General features: G+C 44.9%; 1 protein-coding gene across 4 annotated transcripts in view; it reads left to right on the top strand.

Annotated features, from left to right (window-relative positions):
- Positions 1 to 18,271, top strand: part of Svopl (SVOP like) — a 54,693-nt gene that overhangs the window by 26,282 nt on the left and 10,140 nt on the right. For all 4 annotated transcript variants that reach the window (XM_046434226.2, XM_046434228.1, XM_046434230.1 and 1 more), the window contains 7 exons: positions 85 to 210; positions 1,498 to 1,626; positions 5,204 to 5,277; positions 7,416 to 7,624; positions 8,693 to 8,804; positions 9,756 to 9,837; positions 10,765 to 10,854. In XM_046434226.2, the coding sequence (XP_046290182.1) occupies positions 85 to 210; positions 1,498 to 1,626; positions 5,204 to 5,277; positions 7,416 to 7,624; positions 8,693 to 8,804; positions 9,756 to 9,837; positions 10,765 to 10,854 (822 nt within the window). The remainder of the gene's footprint in view (positions 1 to 84; positions 211 to 1,497; positions 1,627 to 5,203; positions 5,278 to 7,415; positions 7,625 to 8,692; positions 8,805 to 9,755; positions 9,838 to 10,764; positions 10,855 to 18,271) is intronic.

The raw sequence follows: 18,271 nt of genomic DNA, 5'->3' as shown, positions 1-18,271 counted from the left end.
AACAGCCTTCCTTGGAGCCTCCCGTCCTATCCTCGAGCAGTGTGGGTGGATAGGAGGCATTTAATCTTTCACGTCTCTGCCCAGGTTTTCTGGCTGGCTGGCTCCCTGCTCATCATCGGCCTGGCCTCTGTGGTCATCCCCACCATCGGGTGGCGCTGGCTCATCCGGATAGCCTCCATCCCCGGCATCATCCTCATCATGGCCTTCAAGGTGAGCAGCTCTTGTGACCCTCTCCAGCTGGCCCACTGGCCTTTCTGCCCCCCCTCCAATATCTTTCTCCCATCTACCTTCTTCCTCTAGAGAGTATCCCAACCAGCCTGCCCCTGGACCTCCACCACCATTTATTCCTGACCTCTCTCTCCCTGAGCACACACCCCCTGATGCTGTCCACGCGTTCTCGGGCCACTGCAGGCCTGCCCGCTTGTCGTCCTCCTCTCCCACCAGGCTGTGCGGTGCTCAGCTGCAGAATCCTTAGCTTCCTTAGCTTCCAGCAGAATCTGCTCTTCGTTAAAGATAGAATCAGCTGCTCAGCAGAACGGGGGCTCTGATCCCTTTGTGTCACCTACCCTGTGGAATCAAAGAGCATCAGAACTCAGAGGGTCCTTAGTGGTCATTCCTTCCAACCTTCAACCGAATTCAGGCACACCCCTGGCAGGTCTCTGCCAGAAGACTCTCAGCTTCGTGCCTGCGGTGACTTTATAGCTTTCTATAGTAGTTCCATCTCCCGGCGGCAGCTCCAGGTGTTAGGCGGTTCTGTGTTACAATCAAAGACTTCATAAATTTACCTGCAGGTCCTACTGCTTCTTTCTGGAAAACCAGAGGTCCCTCTTCTCACCAGGACATCCTCCAAGTGTTTAAGGGAGGCCCTCCTAAGCCTCTTCCCCGTAATTTATTACTTTCAAGTCTTTTCCACGACAACTGGCTTCAGAGTCCTGCCTCTCTCTTTGTGGAAAGCCCAGTTGGTCAGCATCTTTGATGCAGTGAACGGTTGCTCAGAATCCCACGTAAGCCCCACAGTGCTCTGGGATCAGTGGTCTGGCAGCCTACTGCCTAGTGTCCGCCTGCCTCTGTTGGTAGGGACCAGGACTTTATCGCCCACGTGGCAAGTTGCCCTCCACAGCTGGATTCTGATGGGTTTGGATCAACTGCATCCCCAGGGTCTGTTTTGCATCAGTTTTTAAACCTAGAACCTAAAGCCTGTAATTGGTGTGTGTGTGTGTGTGTGTGTGTGTGTGTGTGTGTTTTAAATCTCAATTAAATTCAAACATTGACACTTCCTCCTTTGGTTTTAGCCCAGGCTTCCGTCTTCCCTAGATTTCCCTGCCTTAGAGGCAAGTTTCCACAGGAGGTCAGCAGAAGCTGCTGGACTGTGCGCTGGCGAGAGGCCTCGTTCTTTTCCCACCTTGGGAAACACGATGGTGTTTACAGAGCCATCACAGCGCTAGCTCTGCGTCTGCAACAGTCGCAACTCTCATGTCCTTTGTCATCTGTGCCCAGTTTATTCCTGAATCGGCTCGGTTCAATGTCTCCACCGGGAACACCCAGGCTGCCCTGGCCACCCTAGAGCGCATTGCCAGGATGAACCGCTCGGTCATGCCGGAGGGGAGGCTGGTGGAGCCCATTCTGGTGAGTTCTGCCACTGGAGCTGGGAAGGCAACCTTAGTTAGCTCTCTAGCCTCCCCTTGGAGGCAGAGATTGTGCACAATCCCCTGATTGTGCCCAGCCAGACTGCGGCAGGGATGGTCTGGGGAGAGCAGAGCAGTGTTGAGGCTCTGGTGAACCTCACTGTGGGCTGCTGCCATGTGCTCTGGTTAGTTCTCAAACTTCATTTTTCTCAATAAAATGCAAACGGCAACACCACATACCTGTGGAGCTGATCACGTATTTGGCAATATTGTTTATTTATGGGAGAATGTTTTTCAGGTTCTGGGGGTCAAACCAAGGGCCTCATGCATGCTGGGCAAGTGTCCACCCCCTGACCTTTTTTATTTTATTTTTTGAGATGGGGTCTTGCTAAGTTGCTGAGATGAAGGCTCTGAGGAATAGGTGGTCAACGTTTTCTCCCATAATGTAGGTTCTCTCTCCATGTTCTTGATTGATTCCTTTGCTATGAAGAAGCTTTTTAGTTCTCTATCATCCCCTTTATTGATTCTTGATTTTACTTTTCGCACTTTAGGAGTCTTGTTGAGGAAGTCGGTTCCTGAGCCCATATGTTAGAATGTTGGACCTACGTTTTCTTCTAGTAGGCGTAGGGTCTCTGGTCCTTGATCCACTTGAGTTGACTTTTGTGCAGGATGAGAGATAGAGGTTCAATTGAATTCTTTTGTGTATTGATTTCTAGTTTTCCCAGCACAATTCACTGAAGAGGCGATCTTTTCTCCAGCGTCTGGTTATGGTGCCTTTGTCTAGTATGAGACAACAGTATTTATGTGGGTTTGTCTCTGTGTCTTCCATTTTATTCCACTGTACCTCATGGGGAGTTTGGTCCCTTTACATCTGCTACGCTCACTGGTACGTTGGGACTTCTGTCATGTACTTCTTTCTCTTTTCCTACCCTCAGTTACCTTTATATTTCCTCTTATTGGCTTGGAATTTATGCACTGCTTCTTTTGTCTTAACAGTCATCCTTACGTCATAGATGCACACTTGCAACAGCAAATATTATTTGCTGCCTTTGTGTGCCTTCTCGACACTGGGACCTTAAGGTCTTCTGAATTAAGGTCTTCTGAATAATTTTTTCTTCAAAATCATTTTTGTCTAGAGTTTTAATTTTACTTTGTAAGCTTCCCTGAACAAGTCATTATTTTAAAGCCAGCATCTATGTAGATGGACTAATTTTTTTAGTACCATCATTTTTATTATTGGTTTCTAAACTTATTTTTATTATTACTGACTTTTTGTATTTCTCTTCTTTCTGCTGGGTTAATTTAGTTTTATTTTCAATATTTAAATGTTGGATCTACCTGGGCTTAATTTGGTATAAGAAACAGGGCACAGATCCAGCTTTGGCATGTCCAAATGGCTAAACAGTGGCTCTCATATACTTTTATTGAATAATTCATCCCTTTTACATTTGAAGAATTGTTTAATGTAATTCCAGCAACTCAGGAGGCTGAGGCAAGAGGATGGTTGATTCAAATATATGTGAGAATTTATTACATGATAAGGAAAGAATTTAATTTTTATCCAGTTTGTTAAAACTTTTTATTTTTGTATTAGGGAACCTACCACTGAGCTATACCCCCCAGCCCTTTTTCTTAAAAATATTTATTTTTCAGTTGTAGATGGACACAATACCTTTATTTTATTTATTTTTATGTGGTGTTGAAGATCAAACCCAGGGCCTCGCATGTGCTAGGCGAGTGCTGTACCCCTGAGCCACAATCCCAGCCCCCCCTCCAGCCCTTTTTATTTTTTATTTTGAGATAGAGTCTTGCTAAGTTGCCCAGGCTGGCATCAAACTTGTGATCCTTTTGCCTCAGCCTCCCAAGTTGCTGGAATTACCTTAAATAATTTTTTTTATAAATTGAATTTTACCAATGATCACTCCCCTTCTTGCTTGTTCCTTAGTTTCTCACGATCTGGTCCGTGAGATGTGTCACCTACAAGAGAATCAGTAACAAAACAAGCACAGATGTTCTGGATCCAGGAGTGGGGCTAAGGATCAGTGCAGGGAGGCAGACTAAGCCAGGGACAGCCAGCCTCTGCTATTTCACTCCAAAGACACTGGGAGGAAGGGCTTGGGGCAGGGCTGCACTGGAGATGAAGAGTACTGCAGATAGGGTGTTGGGACCGAGATTCAGAACCAAGTGTCTCATTAGGATGAAACAGACAATTCCTGTGACTCACAAAGTCCTTGGCTTTATGACTCCCTAGTGACACTGGGGGAGGAGAAGGGGCCACAGTGGCATCACGTAAATTCATAGCAGAGAGGTAGATGGGTGGGGTGTCGTGATGCATGCCTGTAATCCCAGCGGCTCAGGAGGCTGAGACAGGAGGATCGCAAGTTCAAAGCCAGCTTCAGCAAAAGTAAGGCCCTAAGCAACTCAGTGAGCCCCTGTCTCTAAATAAAATACAAAATAGGGCCAGGGATGTGGCTCAGTGGTCAAGTGCCCCTGAGTTCAATCCCTAGGATGTCTTCCCACCAAAAAGGAGGAGGTAAATGGGCAAGGCTCTGGACTGGGCTCAGGACACCTTGATTCCAGGCTGGCTCTACTGCTCCATAGCTATGTGACCTTAAGCAAGTTGCTTACCTTCTATGGGCCGTATATTCATTTAGGACTAGGAAGTTGGAGGATGGGACTAGCTCCAAGGTCTTCCAATCATGAGTGACCAGAGCCCTAATAAGTGAAGTAGATGAGGGTGGAGTCATCTGTGGCACCATGCTACCCACAGTGACCTCCAGGAACCACACCCAAGAGCCATGGGAGAGAAGACCTCTGAATTCCCTGCACACTCTAGCTTTCTGTGACAGCGGGAGCCAAGGCCCCTGGACCACATTCCTGGTCCCTTTGGAGGGGACCTGCAATCCCAGGTTAATTTATGAGAAAAGAGTAGTTGGTTTTCTACAGAGAATCATCCAAAGTATTTCTAGCTTGCTTTCCCCTACTTTTTTATTTTATTTTTTATTTTTTTGCAGTACTGAGGATGGAATCCAGGAGTGCTCTACCACTGAGCTACAACCCCAGCTCTTTTCACTTTTTAAATTTTGAGACAGGGTCTTCCCTAAATTGCAGAGGCTGGCCTCAGATTTGCGATCCTTGTGTCTTAGCCTCCTGAGTACCTGGGATGACAGCCCTGTGCCACTGCACCCTGATTCATACTTTTTTTTTTTTTAAACATACGTTTTTACTTGTTAGTTTCAAAAGAATCGCCCATTCGTTTTGCTGTAACTTTTAATTTCTCCTCCTTCCCTCCCCACCCCTGCGCCAGCACCAGTGAGCAGGGCAAGAATGGAAGAATTGGGCCTTAAGTCCACTGAGTGCCTCTATGTGCCAATGACAACGGCTGGCTAAGATTCCTGTGTCATAAACAATATTCTAAACGCTTGGCGAGCTGTGCCACGGGGACCAAGTGGTCATCTCACTCTACCATACCCATATTATCCTTGTTCCCTATGATCCCAAATATCGCAGAAACGTTTGCTCGTTCTTACCCTGCTAAATGTCTTCTGCCCCCCTCCCCCACCCTTTTGATAATGCAGGAAAAAAGAGGAAGATTTGCAGACCTACTGGACGCTAAGTACCTACGGACCACATTACAGATCTGGGTCATATGGTAAGAATGCAGTTATTTAAAAACCAGCTTTAAATAAACAGGTATTTGACCGGGCTTGGTGGTGCACGCCTATAATCTCAGCAGCTCGGGAGGCTGAAGCAAGAGAATTGTGAGTTCAAAGCCAGCCTCAGCAACCATGAGGCACTAAACAACTCAGTGAGACCCTGTCTCTAAACAAAATACAAAATAGGGCTGGGGATGTGGCTCAGTGGTCAAGTGCTCCTGAGTTCAATCCCTGGTACCAAAAAAAAAGAAAAATGGGTATTTGGAGGAATCCCACTTATGTACAGTGGTCCCCCCTCATCTGTGGTCTTATATCCCATGATTTCCGTTACCTGTGGGTCAACCATGGTCTGATAATATTAATATTTGTCTTGACTTCCTCAAAGCAAGAGAGACTACGCTCCTCTAACTCTGGTTACAGTCTATTGTTATAGGTGCTCTCTTTTATCTTTAGTTGTTGTTTCTCTCTTGCTGTGCCTCATTTATAAATTGAGCTTTATCACAGGGGTGTATAGGGAAAAGCATACTATATATAGGGTTCAGTACTCTCTGGTTTTAGGCATCCCCGGGGGTTCTTGGAACATGTGTCCTGCAGATAAGGGGACTACTGTAAATTCACTCATCACCACTGGGGAGAAAAACACAAGATAGACTCCAAATATTTCCTTTAGCAATGTCTTATCTATTAACACCACACCACACCACACCACCACCACAAATGAGTAAGTAAAAATTTTAAAAAGACAAAACCCTAATTGTCTATGGCCATTTCCCCCCTCACCAGGGATTGAATGTGGGGTGCTTTACCATTGAGCCCATCCTCTGCTCTTCTCATTTTATTTTGAGATAGGGTCTCACTAAATTGCTGAGGCTGGCCTTGAACTTGTAATCCTTCTTCCTCAGCCTCCTCAGCACCTGGGCACACACACTTGTGCCCCACCACATACAGCTACAACAAGTTCTTAAACGTTTCTTATCAGGGCGCATGTGGTAGTGCACGTCTGTGATCCCAGTAACTGGGGAGGCTGAGGCAGGAGGATTCCACATTCAGGGCCAGCCTCAGTTATTTAGTGAGACCCTGTCTCACAAAATGGCTAGGGATGTAGCTAAGGTAGAGCACCACTGAGCTCAATCCCTAGTACTTAAAAAAAAAAAAAAAGTCTCTCATTTGCACTTTTGTAGCCTTTTCATTTTTCATTTCCTCGTGACAGAAACTGATCCCTTGAAGTCAACAGTGACCAGTGGGTTAGCCTCTTGTGGTCCCCTGTGTGCTTCTTTTTTTTTTCCTTTACAGTCTTGACCTGAGTAAGCAAAGTCCTTTTAATCAGGACACAAAAAGGGGCTAAGGATAAGAGAAAAGATTGATGACTTTTACACATTAGGTTAGTACTCTGCGCCATAAATTATCATGAGAATCCCCAAAGGTAAACTACCAACTGGGAGAAGAAATTTGCTCTAAATAGGCAACAAACATTTTAGAGATATTCATATACACATCTGTGTAAAAATGTTTTATTGATATTTGTAATTTTTCCAGTAAGACAACCCAGTTTAAAAATAAGACTAGAGGGACCAAGGTTGTGGCTCAGTGGTGGAGCGCATGCTTAGCACGTGTGAGGCGCTGGGTTTGATCCTCAGTACTGCATATAAATAGATGAATAAAATAAAGGTCCATCAACAGCTAAAAAATATATATGTTATATATAAATTAGAGACTTGAACAGATAGGTCACTCATAATGTGTGCATCAGAAAAACTTGTCAAACATGCTGCTGTCCCCAATGCCACATATATGTCACCTGGGAAATACAAATTAACACCTAGCAAGAGACCAGTCCATGGGAATGGCTAACATGAAAAAGCTAGCACCAGCTGACTGCAGCTCACATTAGGGCAGACTTTGTTACAATTGAAATGTGCGTATCTGGTGGCCCCATAATTCTTCAGTTTATACCCAACAGAAATGCACACGTATTTCCCCAAAGACATTTGCATGATGCTGTGTGAGCCGGGTTCTCTGTTCCTTTTGCACATTCTGTCTTGTGACTTCCACGTGGACTCCTCTCCCCGTCATCTGCCTCCTGAGCTTCCTCCATCCTTCACGTCTGCTAATGATGTCCTTTTCTCACTCCCAGGCTGGGAATCTCTTTTGCCTATTACGGGGTTATCCTGGCCAGTGCCGAGCTGCTGGAGAGGGACCTGGTCTGTGGTTCAAAGTCAGAGTCACAGGTGGTGGTGGTGACTGGGGGGAACTCACAGGAGAGTCACAGTCCCTGCCACTGCCACCTGTTTGCCCCGTCTGACTACCGGACAATGATCATCAGCACCATTGGGGAAATTGCTTGTAAGTGTCCCTCTGTGCTGGGGCCCTCTGTATTTCAGTCAGTGTTTTAGTCAACTTTTTTTTCTTTGCTGCTGTGACTAACAGGCTTGATTAGCACAATTGTAGAGGAGGAAAAGTTTATTTAGGGGCTCATGATTACAGAGGTCTCAGTCCATAGACAGCTGGCTCTGTTCCTTGGAGCTCAAGGTGAGGCAGAATGTCATGGTGGAAAGAAATGTGGCAGCAGGAAGCAGCTCACGTGATGATCAGGAAGCAGAGAGAGACTCCACTCACCAGATACAAAATATATACCCCAAAATCACACCCCAAGGAATCACTTCCTCCATCCACACCCCACCTGCCTTCTGTTATTACTCAGTTAATTCTCCCAGGGGATTAATTCACTTAATTGGTCAAGGCTGTCATCACCTAATCATTTCACTCTGAATGTTCTTGCATTGTCTCACATGTGAGCTTTTGAGGGGCACCTCATATCCAAACCATAATAGGCTGGGTACACACCATTTGGAGTCTTGGGAGAGAAATGCAACCTATGATGTGGCTCCTACCTACTAGAATTGCACAAGACCCTCAATCATGCTGACATGTCTCCAACATGGATTGGTATGGGAAAGAAGGGTCCAGAGGCGTAAAACTTTGAATTATTATGTTAAGTTGCATTTCTGCCCACATCTTAACATCTCAGAAATTGGGATGTGTCTTGAAATGACTCATTAGATTTCAAATGGCAGCATTATTTCTGTCTTAGTTGACATAAAATGATGGTACTTAAAATCAATGGCACTCTGAATTCAATGAGAAACTGTATAAAACATTTAAAATATAGGTCCAGCAAACTGACCATTAACAACAGATCCACGTGCACCATCCTGGGGACCCCTGTGGGGAAAGTGTCTTGAAGGAGTCGTGAGTTTGATGACAGTGTGAGTGGGTTTGGGATGGAATACCAGAGACATTGGGAGAAAGTTGTTCTTTTCTGAAATAACAAGCATGACTCCTGGCTAGGGGTCATGAAATGTCACTTGTCTGTTAAAGTTTCAAAAATTGTCTTTGCTGTTTGCCTTCCAGTGAATCCTTTAAATATCCTGGGCATCAACTTCCTGGGGAGACGGTTGAGCCTTGCTATCACCATGGGGTGCACGGCTTTGTTTTTCCTCCTCCTCAATATTTGTACTTCAAGGTATTTGTTCTTCCATTTACAGTGGTTTCCAATGAGGTCTCCAGACCCCTAGTGTTCACTGGGGTCTGGCATGAGTCCCTTTTCCAGAGAGAGTGGAGAGCAAGCACCTGGTGCCTTCCAAGCGTACTTGCCTCCTCCTACTGCCCCTGCACCTCTCAGCTCTCAGGATGGAGGTGAAGCATTGGGATCTTTACGCAAAAAGGATACTTAGGATCTTCACGCAAAGTTTCCTGGAGGATTGGAGAACAACCCTAGTTGTTTACCAAATTCTCTGGACCAGTGCCGAGATAGTTTAGTGACAGGGACAGCTGATCTGTGGGGTAAGATTGATTTCACTCTTAATGTGCAGTCCTAGAGAGGCATGAGCTATAATATACAGTGGGCCTCTGCAACTGTGGTTCTCACCATAGATTGAAAATATTAAAAAAAAAAAAAAAAAAAAAAAAACTTTGCATCTGTACTGAGCATGTGTGGAATTTTTTACTTTGTGTTATTCCCTAAACACTACTGTATTTACACTACTATTCAGTATTTATAAATAAGTACTAGATGTTACACTAACCTGGAGACATGTAAAGTGTACAGGAATATGGGGTTAAATGCAAATACGATGCCATTTTAAAAAAGGGACTTGAGCATCCTCAGATTTTGGTATGCACCAGGTTGGGGGAGTGTCCTGGAACCAGTCTGTCCCGAATACTGAGGGGTGAATGCATATCATCAGTTCTGAAAACTGTACCATTTTTTCAGGGCATGTGCTCATCTAGGGGGCCAGGTGGAATGACCCACTTGGGAGGTAGTTGAACCCCATCATTAAGCCTTCTAAGAGCAGTGCCTCCCTCTGGTTGAGTGACAAGTGGCTGCTTCAGTGTCTGTGAAGCACTTGGAACGGGACCCTGGGTGGCCCTCTGTGATGGCTTTTTGGACTTCCCTTGGCTTTCTCTCCTCTAGTGCCGGCCTTATTGGCTTCCTCTTCATGCTCAGGGCCCTGGTGGCGGCCAACTTCAACACCATCTACATTTACACTGCGGAGGTGAGTTTCCCAGAAGGGTTTTCCCAGAGGTGAGTTACTTCAGGGCATTCAAGTGAGCCACTTAGACAGGGTGTCCTTCTGTAGACAATGCGCCCCTGGTTTCTGTCAATTATGTTCTCAAGACAGCCCATGAAAATGGCACTAGCAAGTTTGATGTGGACTTTCCCCTCCCTGTTTAGTCTATTGAAAGACAATGTGAGAGGAAAGATGGGACCTTCTCCCTTTTCCACTACATGCACAAAACAAGCCATCACCCTGACCACAGCCTGCAGGAGTCAAGAGTCAGGAGCAGTGTGTTGCTGCTCCGGGTGAAGCTCCTGTTTCTCCCTCTTAAAATTACAATGTGTTTTTTCACCTTCATTACTTTGGAAGACCGTTTCCCCTTCTCTCTGTTGGTTGGTGCATTGTGGGCTTACATTTGAATATAACTGTGATTTATTCCATATGCATTAGTTTACTGAATTAATACAGCAACGAGATATAAGGTACTTCCTGAGATAGCTGAAGAGTTCCTCATTGACCTCTGCTCATATGGATGGGTGGGGGTACAGTGTCACATGCATGTACTCCCAGTGACTCAGGAGGCTTGCAAGATCAAGGCCAGTCTCAGCAAGTTAGTAAAGTCTTGTCTCAAAACAAAAATTTTTAAAAGGGGGGAGGGGCTGCGGCGAGGCTGGGGATGTAGCTGAGAGGCAGAGCTCTTGCCTATTATGCCCAAGCCCTTGGGTTCTATTCCCAGAGCTGGTTGGGGCGGGGGGGCGGTGGTGGTGGTGGAATTCAAAGGTGTGTATCAGAGAAAAGGAGCATCTTGAGTGTTCTGAAGGTATGTGGTGTTCAGTATGTTTGTAACAAAGGTTGATCTGGGAGGGAAGAGGAGAACTCTGGGAAGAGTCACTGACTGGTGTTCTCCATGCCCCGGCCCTGCAGGTCTACCCCACCACGATGCGCGCTCTGGGAATGGGGACCAGTGGCTCCCTGTGTCGCATTGGTGCGATGGTGGCACCATTTATCTCCCAGGTACAGTCCAGGAGTGTCTGTAGGGAGGGGGGAAAGAGGGACCCTGAGCCCTTTAGATTTAAGAGTATAACCAAAGGTTTTGGCTCACTTGATGAGTTTTCTTGGGGTTCCTTTGCCCCACTGTTTGAATTTGGGTTGGGAAAGAGGCTATATCAACGCCAGGCTTTGCCGGTCAATCTCCTATATTGCTTCGCCTTCAGGGTTTGCTCAATTTTCAACTGGGTATTGTTGGGGAGGATCCAAAGAAAGGGATGCCTTGAAGAGCTGGAGTAGTTGCAAGATGATGGGCTTTAATTCTGAATTGGCTCTGATCAGTTGTCTAGATGGGCAACTGGAAAACATAGCCCCCGAGCTAGGGAGGTGCTATGGGGCAAGGGAAGTTCAGTGCACAGGCAAAGTGAAATCCAGGGGACCCTGGCACCATGAAGCTTCAGGAGGGAAGTCAGGCAGGTAATGTGTGTTAGTCAGCCTTAGCCTTTTTGTTGCTGTGACCAAAATACCTGACAGGAAAAATTTATTTTGGTGGAAAAATTTATTTTGGCTCATGGTTTTGGAGGGTCAGTCCATAGAGGGACAGGGTGACTCCATAGCTCTGGGTCCAAGGTGAGGTGGAGCATCATGGAGGAAGGCTGTGGTAGAGAAAAATGATCAGGACCTAGTCACCAGGAAGCAGAAAGAGTTCTGCTTACCAGAGATAATATATAATCCCCAAAGACTTACCCCCAGTGACCTACTTTCTCTAGCCACACCCTACCTGCTTACATTGCCACCCAGTTAATCCACAGATTAGGTTACAACTCTCATAATCTAGTCATTTCACCTCTGAATATTCTTGCATTGTCTCACATGAGCTTTTGGGGGACACCTCATATCCAAACCATAACACAAGGTGGCCTGTAGGGTTGTAGGTCTTGAGGGGCTATATGCCTTATCACTCTGTACTGCTCATTCTCTTTTGGTCACAAGAAACAGAAATCCACAGGATCTGGCTGTAGCAAAAGGGCAGGAGTGGGGCAGGCCCTGGGAAGGCCTGGTCCAGAAGTTAAGGCTGTCCACTCCAGGCCCTGCCCACTCCCCATCAGTCTGGGTTCTGTGGTCACTCATCCCCCCTGAAAATGTGGGTTTTACTCCTCTCTCCTGGAAGACCCATGTGCTGGGCCTGCCCATGTCTGTGGTGTTCCCACAGATCCCTTACACAGCCCTACCTCTGGCCTCCAGAACCGGAGGATGAGTTCTCGATAGCTAGGAGGGGCCTCTCATTACCCAGTTGTGGTCATTTGTCCATGCTTGAGCTGCATCAGGGTGGTCAAGAGCCAGGACTGTGAATAACCGTAGATATGGAGGTGAAATTCTCAGAGAAAGAGCTGCTGTGGGCGGAGCAGACCCTGACATGCATTTCCTGTCATTTAACAGGAATTTGTGACCACTAAGTTTTTAACTCTTAGGAGTGTTTTTTCCTCCACCCACCTGTCTTTAAAATAGGGGCTGGTTTTGTTTTGTGTCTTTGTTTTTCAAAATTCCTTTGTGACTATTATTTTGTTTTCAGAAAAGGGCAAAAGAAAAAAGTTAACTACTTGGTTTGGATGTCCAGGCTGAATGACCAGCTGGGTCATTTCCCCAGCTTTCATTGGGAATGGAGTCTCTGGGCTCTCAGCCACCTGGAACAGTCTTCCTGGGGACTTGGGGTACCCAAAGGCCACCTTGCTTTTGGTGGGTTTGTGGATTGGGGAAGAAGCCAACTGAGACCAGGTGCTCTGGCCCACAGGGCTCTGCTCCCAGCATCCTGGGGCCAGCAATGGGCTCTTGGCTCTTTACACCTTCGCTCCTCCTGGGCACCCTCCTTGAGAAAGGGGATGAATAATAGCACCACTAAGTGGGTTTATTCTGTTAAAAGACATGAATAAATGCAAAATATCCAGATAAATATTTGACACAAAATGAATGCTAGATGAAAACAATAGTAATGAATAAAAGTCCAAGGCCAAATGCTATTCTCCTTAACCAAAAGATTCTTTTATGGGTGTGAGTCCTGATGAAGCCTTTATTGTTAAAGACAATAAGGTGCAAATGTTGAAGAGCCTGGACAGGATGAGATCGGAAACAAAAACCAAAGAGGTGGTAGTGTTACTGTTTAAAACACGATGCTTGATGATCATGTGAAGGCATTAATGTCACTTGGCAAGGAGGAGCCACTTGGCTGGGAAGAGTAAGGGATGTTGCTTTTGAGTTTTCCTCCTGGGTTCAGAGTTAAGCCTTTTAAAAATGCTATCAAAACATCCCTTACTACTATTGTGTGAAGTCTATGCTCCTCAGGAGGAAATATTTCAATTCACTTCATGCTGTTGAACAGCTGAGATAAGACAGCAGTGTGCTTGGCCATTGGGGCAATGTTTATAAGTGCCAGTTGGACCTTTGCTGTCCTCAAAGGACTTGAGGTGTGTTGGGAAGAGGGAGTAGGAGTATTTTTTTTTTAAAATATTTTTTTTTGTGTGTGTGATGGTACTGGGGATTAAACCCAGGCAGCACTTTACAATGAGCTACACCCCTAGCCCCTTTTAGTTTTTAAGACAGGGTCTCCCTACACCTCCCAGGCTGACCTTAAACTTGTGATCATCCTGCCTCAGCCTCTTGAATCCTGGGATCACAGGTAAGTGCCACTGTGCTGGTGACCTACTTTTAATCCCAGTTAAATTATGTCACTGTACAATTGGGATACTTTGCTTTTCTTAATGGGTTTGCATTGCGAGAGTTGGGATCTGGGAAGCTTGTGCCTACTCCTGGGATATTGCTGGTTGTAGAGTAAGGGAAGCTGCTCCAGGCATCTGGTAGGGGCTGTCACTATCAGGAGCTGACTGGCCTTTCCCTGGAGGTGGTTCTCAAACTTTGGTGGTTATCAGGATTGCTAGTGCAATGCTATGACATAGATTCCTGGACTCTATCCAGATGCGCAGATTCTGTGGCTAGAGACCAGTCACTTGTACTTTTAATTACCCCTGTGAATCCGATATGGCTGGGCTGTGGACCACCTTGTGAGAGTCACTGCCATCTACAGGGCATGTGGCAGCTAGGAATTGGCTTTTCCTTTCATTTAGTTCTTCCTCCTCTTATTCCTTAAAAGAGGCTGTTAAATCAGTTAAAGAAAAATGTTTATATATTACTCAGTAATATGTTTGCCCACTCTAATGACTATATAAGTTTAGTACAGATGCCTCTTAAAAAACAATTGTTTTGCCAGGTGTGGTGGCACATGCTTGTAATCCCAGCTATTCAAGAGGCTGAGGCTGAGGCAGGAGGATTGTAAATTTGGGGCCACTCTCAGTAACTTAGTGACATATTGTCTCAAAATAAAAAAGGTAGGGGATGTAGCTCAGAGGCAGAGCACCCCTGAGGTCAATCTGCAGTACCAAAAAAAAAAAAAAAAAAAAGTCTTGATGTTTAGTTGTTAGTCATTAACAGAAATAAGAGGAGTCATGAGTATGTAGCCCAAGAAAGGAAAATACTTTTTCTATAGAAACATTAGATTCACTAAAACACAGAAGGGACCAGTATAAGGCCTCTACTGATAGGTCAGGGATTGCCCTCATTCTGGGAAATTTCCAGAAGTCAGGCCCCTTGTCCCTAGCCAGGTGTTAGTCCTGGCTGCTGTAACAAAATACTGTAGAGGGATTGAAAATAACAGGAATTTCCTCCTCACAAGTTCTGGAGGCTGGAAGTTCAAAATAAGGTGCTGCATGGTTATTCTGGTGAGGCTCTGCCTGGCTTGCAGATGCAACCTCTAAAGGGCCACAAATCCCTTTCCTGAGTGCACCACCCTTCTGACCCAATTACTACCAATGGCCCCAAATCCAAATATTATAGCATTGTGTGGTGATTTGGATTTCAGCATGTGAATATTGGAGGGACATAGATATTAGGTCTGTGACACCAGGCATCCCTTGGTTCAGTGGTGCTTGAATTTCTGGTACCTCCTGTGGATGGTCAAGTTCTTTCAGTGCATGCCTGTCTTTGGGCTTCACCCAACTTTGCAGTGGAGGCCCTCACAGTCTGAGGTGGCATGGCTATGGAGTGCGGGGTGTGGGTGACACAGCAAGGCTGCTCCCTTGGGGCTAGACTTAACGTGGTATTTCAGCAAGTGAGACAGCCCAGCATGGGGGGAGAGCATTGAAAAACATTCTAAATCTTTACAAAAGAATCATAAAGGGATGTCAATGGGGAAATCCATCCCTAACTCCCAGCAATACCTGTGCACATCTTCTCTGCCCAACTCACCTCCCTGAACACCAGTGGCGTGGCAGTTATCTCCAATCTTTGATCCAAACTATCAAAGCAGCTAAACCGTCTCTCTTATGACCTGTTTTACAGTCTTCTGAAGTCTGCCCTTTCCCATATAAGCCCTCAGGATTCAGAAGCAAGCAGGGGAGGCAGCCTCTGTATTAGAAGGCCCCTTCACCTATTTTGGTGACTCATTCAGGAAACTTTTTGGGATTATTTTATACCAAGTTTAGAGGCTGCCTTATGTAGTTTGGCAGATGTAACATCAAAAAGGACCAAAGTAGCTACAATTTCTATTTTATAAATAGAATTGAGTTGAATTATCCCAAATGATACATTCAACTAACATGTATTAAACTTATACTTTGCCTAGTGTTATCCTTGTATAAATCAGTTTTTCATTAACTATAACAAAATAACAGATGCTGGTTATTTAAAGAGGATTATTTAGCTCATAGGTTTGGAGGTTAAAAGTCGAAGATCAGAAGCTCCCATTGGTCCTGCCTTATGGTGGCCTTATGGTGGTGGCACCATGGTGAGAGTATAGGCATTTGTCACTGTGCCTGGCTGATTAGTATTTCTTTTATTCAGAAGTGATACTTTAAGTTCTTTTCATATTTAAATATTTTACCTTTTTGTGAGAATCCTTCACATACATGAGGTTTCAACTATATTTCTGACATTTCAGAAATGTCAGATTTTCCATTTGTCTTTTATTCTTGTTCATGTTTTCCTTTTTCTGTACAGGAACTTTAAGTTCAGAGATGCTCAAATTTATCAGTGTTTCCCTTCATAATTTCTGGGTTCTGTGATTAGGATTGTGAAAATACATACTGCACTTTTCTTCTAGATCTCTGTGTCATTTTTGGGAGGGGGAAGGAAAGAGGGAGTGCAAACCTTTTATTGAAGTATAATGTACATATAGAATTGTCCAAACTGTGTCCAATTTAATCAGCATTCACAAAGTGAATGCATCCCAGATTCTAACCCAGAAACCCTCTCGACATGCCTTCTTCAAGGCCTCTGCGATGTGAGGACTCATGGAGGAAACAGCTTTATGATTTCCCAAATGGTAAGCTGATTGTCCCAACACTACTTAATGAACAATCCATTTTTTCCTCAGGGGTTAGACATGTCTGTTTGCTTATGTTCACAATGACCTGGTCTATTTCTAGCTCGCTGTTATAGGCCACTAATCTGGTTTTAACACAGTCATGTTCTTTTTATTACTCTAACAACATTTATAGTACAGTTTAAAAACTGGTTGTTGGAATCTGCCTCCTTGCTCTTCTTGCTCAGATATGCATTTGAATCATTGTTATATTCTGTCTTCTGTTTGCCCAAATCCCATTTAGATTTTAAGTGTTGATTCTTTAGATGTATCAGTTTAGGAAATTTGGCCTTTTTCCTCTAATGTTGTCTACCAAGCTAAAAATAACATTTGTCTATTTGTTCAATTTTGCTTTTCTGCCCCTTGATGGGATTATTGTTTTCTTCAGAGCCTGTGTATCTTAAGTTTATTCCTAGGCATTGTTCATGTCTTTTTGTTGTTGTTTTAATGAAAAATATAATCTACTCAAAATATCTAAAATTTTTTTTTTCCTATTGACTTTTAAACAGGCAGCTTATTGGACTAATTCTGAATGGCTTCTCAGTTGAGTCTCCTGCTCTCATGTTTTTAATTATACCTCTTTGTGATTTCAATCCTGTCCCCCATGCTCTTCTTCTAGGCAGCAGTTCAATGGGCTTCCATTTCCAGCCAGTCTCCTAAAGGGGTTCCCTTTCCTCCCACTGTCTCTCCTCTATTCTTCCTTCCTGCATCCTACAGCCATCCCTGCTCCATCAAAATGATTCTTGGTAAGGTCTCTGGTGACCTCTGCGACTCTAAATCCAAAGGTCGCTTTAATCACTTATCTCTCTCTCTCTCAACCTCTCACCCACGAGGAGGCCTCTGCTCCCATCACCTTGCCCTCTGGTAGGCTTACTCCTTCTGCTGTGGAGCTTCTCATTCTGCTGGATGCATGTCTGCCTCTATTATTTCTTTAATTGTTGGAGATTTCTTATTGCTCCATATTTCCTGCACTTATGTGATATTATCATTTTTATGACTTTGATACCAACTCCATGCTCACAGCACTTCAATTTCTCTCTACAGACTAGGCCTTGCTTCTGAGCTCAATTCATCCATCTCCCTTCTCACCATTTCCACTTGGATGTTCAAAAGCATCTTAAATCCATCCCATCTGAATTAAATACTGCATTCTCCTCAAATCCCCTTTTCCAGTTTCCACCAGAGAATAGCATTTCTGTTCAGCCTGGGAGTCATCCTCCTCTATTCCCTTCTCTCTCATCTACATAGCCAATCCCCAAACTATGAGGATTAATTTCCTAATTCACCTGAATCACTTATCTCATCCCCTTTTCTGACTTCTGCACACTCTGGTTCAAATCACCATCCGTTTTCACTGGACTGCTAAAATGGCATCCCGAGTGGTCACTTTCAACTTATTTCCCCTCAGAGTTTATACTTTACTCTTGTGCATATAGCTTTTATCTCTTCCCCTTCATGAAGACAAAAATCCTCAACATGGCTTACAGGACTCTGCCTAGGAGACCTGTCTTATTCAGCGCAGGCTGCCATAACATGCCCAGTCTGCGTGGCTTCAATAGTTATTTCTTACAGTTCCAGAGAAGCTGAGGTCAGGGTGCCAGGAGGGTTGGTATGGGTGAGGGGTCTCTTCCTGGCTTGCAGGTGGCCTTCTCTCGCTATGCCTTCACATGGTGGAGAAAGAACTCTGGTGCATCTTGAACTCGTTCTAAGTTCACTCATCTCATCAAGACTGACCCATCAGGAGTCCATTTAAACCTAATGACTTCTCAAAGGCCCTGCCTTCAAACATCACATTGGCAGTTAGGGTGCTGTGAATGAATTACTGAGCATTTGGTCCCACAACTATGCACGAAGACTCGGAGTCCTAAAATTGACAGTGTGTTTATTGGGGGGAGCTGGGGAGCCTGCAGAGCTGCAGACTGCCTTGTTCTTGCACAGCCCATCTTCTATAGGGCAGTGAGGTTAAATCTTAACTGTGGCATAACATTGAAAATAACCAACTTGTTTGCTAGTACTACGAAAACATTTGTCCTG

This window comes from Marmota monax, unplaced genomic scaffold (genome assembly GCF_021218885.2).
Source record: "Marmota monax isolate L192 unplaced genomic scaffold, Marmota_monax_Labrador192_F-V1.1 WCK01_AAM20220418_F8-fsc00122, whole genome shotgun sequence".
NCBI classification, from domain to species: domain Eukaryota; kingdom Metazoa; phylum Chordata; class Mammalia; order Rodentia; family Sciuridae; genus Marmota; species Marmota monax.
Note: the sequence above shows the minus strand (reverse complement) of the source record. Positions and strands in the feature narration are given on the sequence as shown.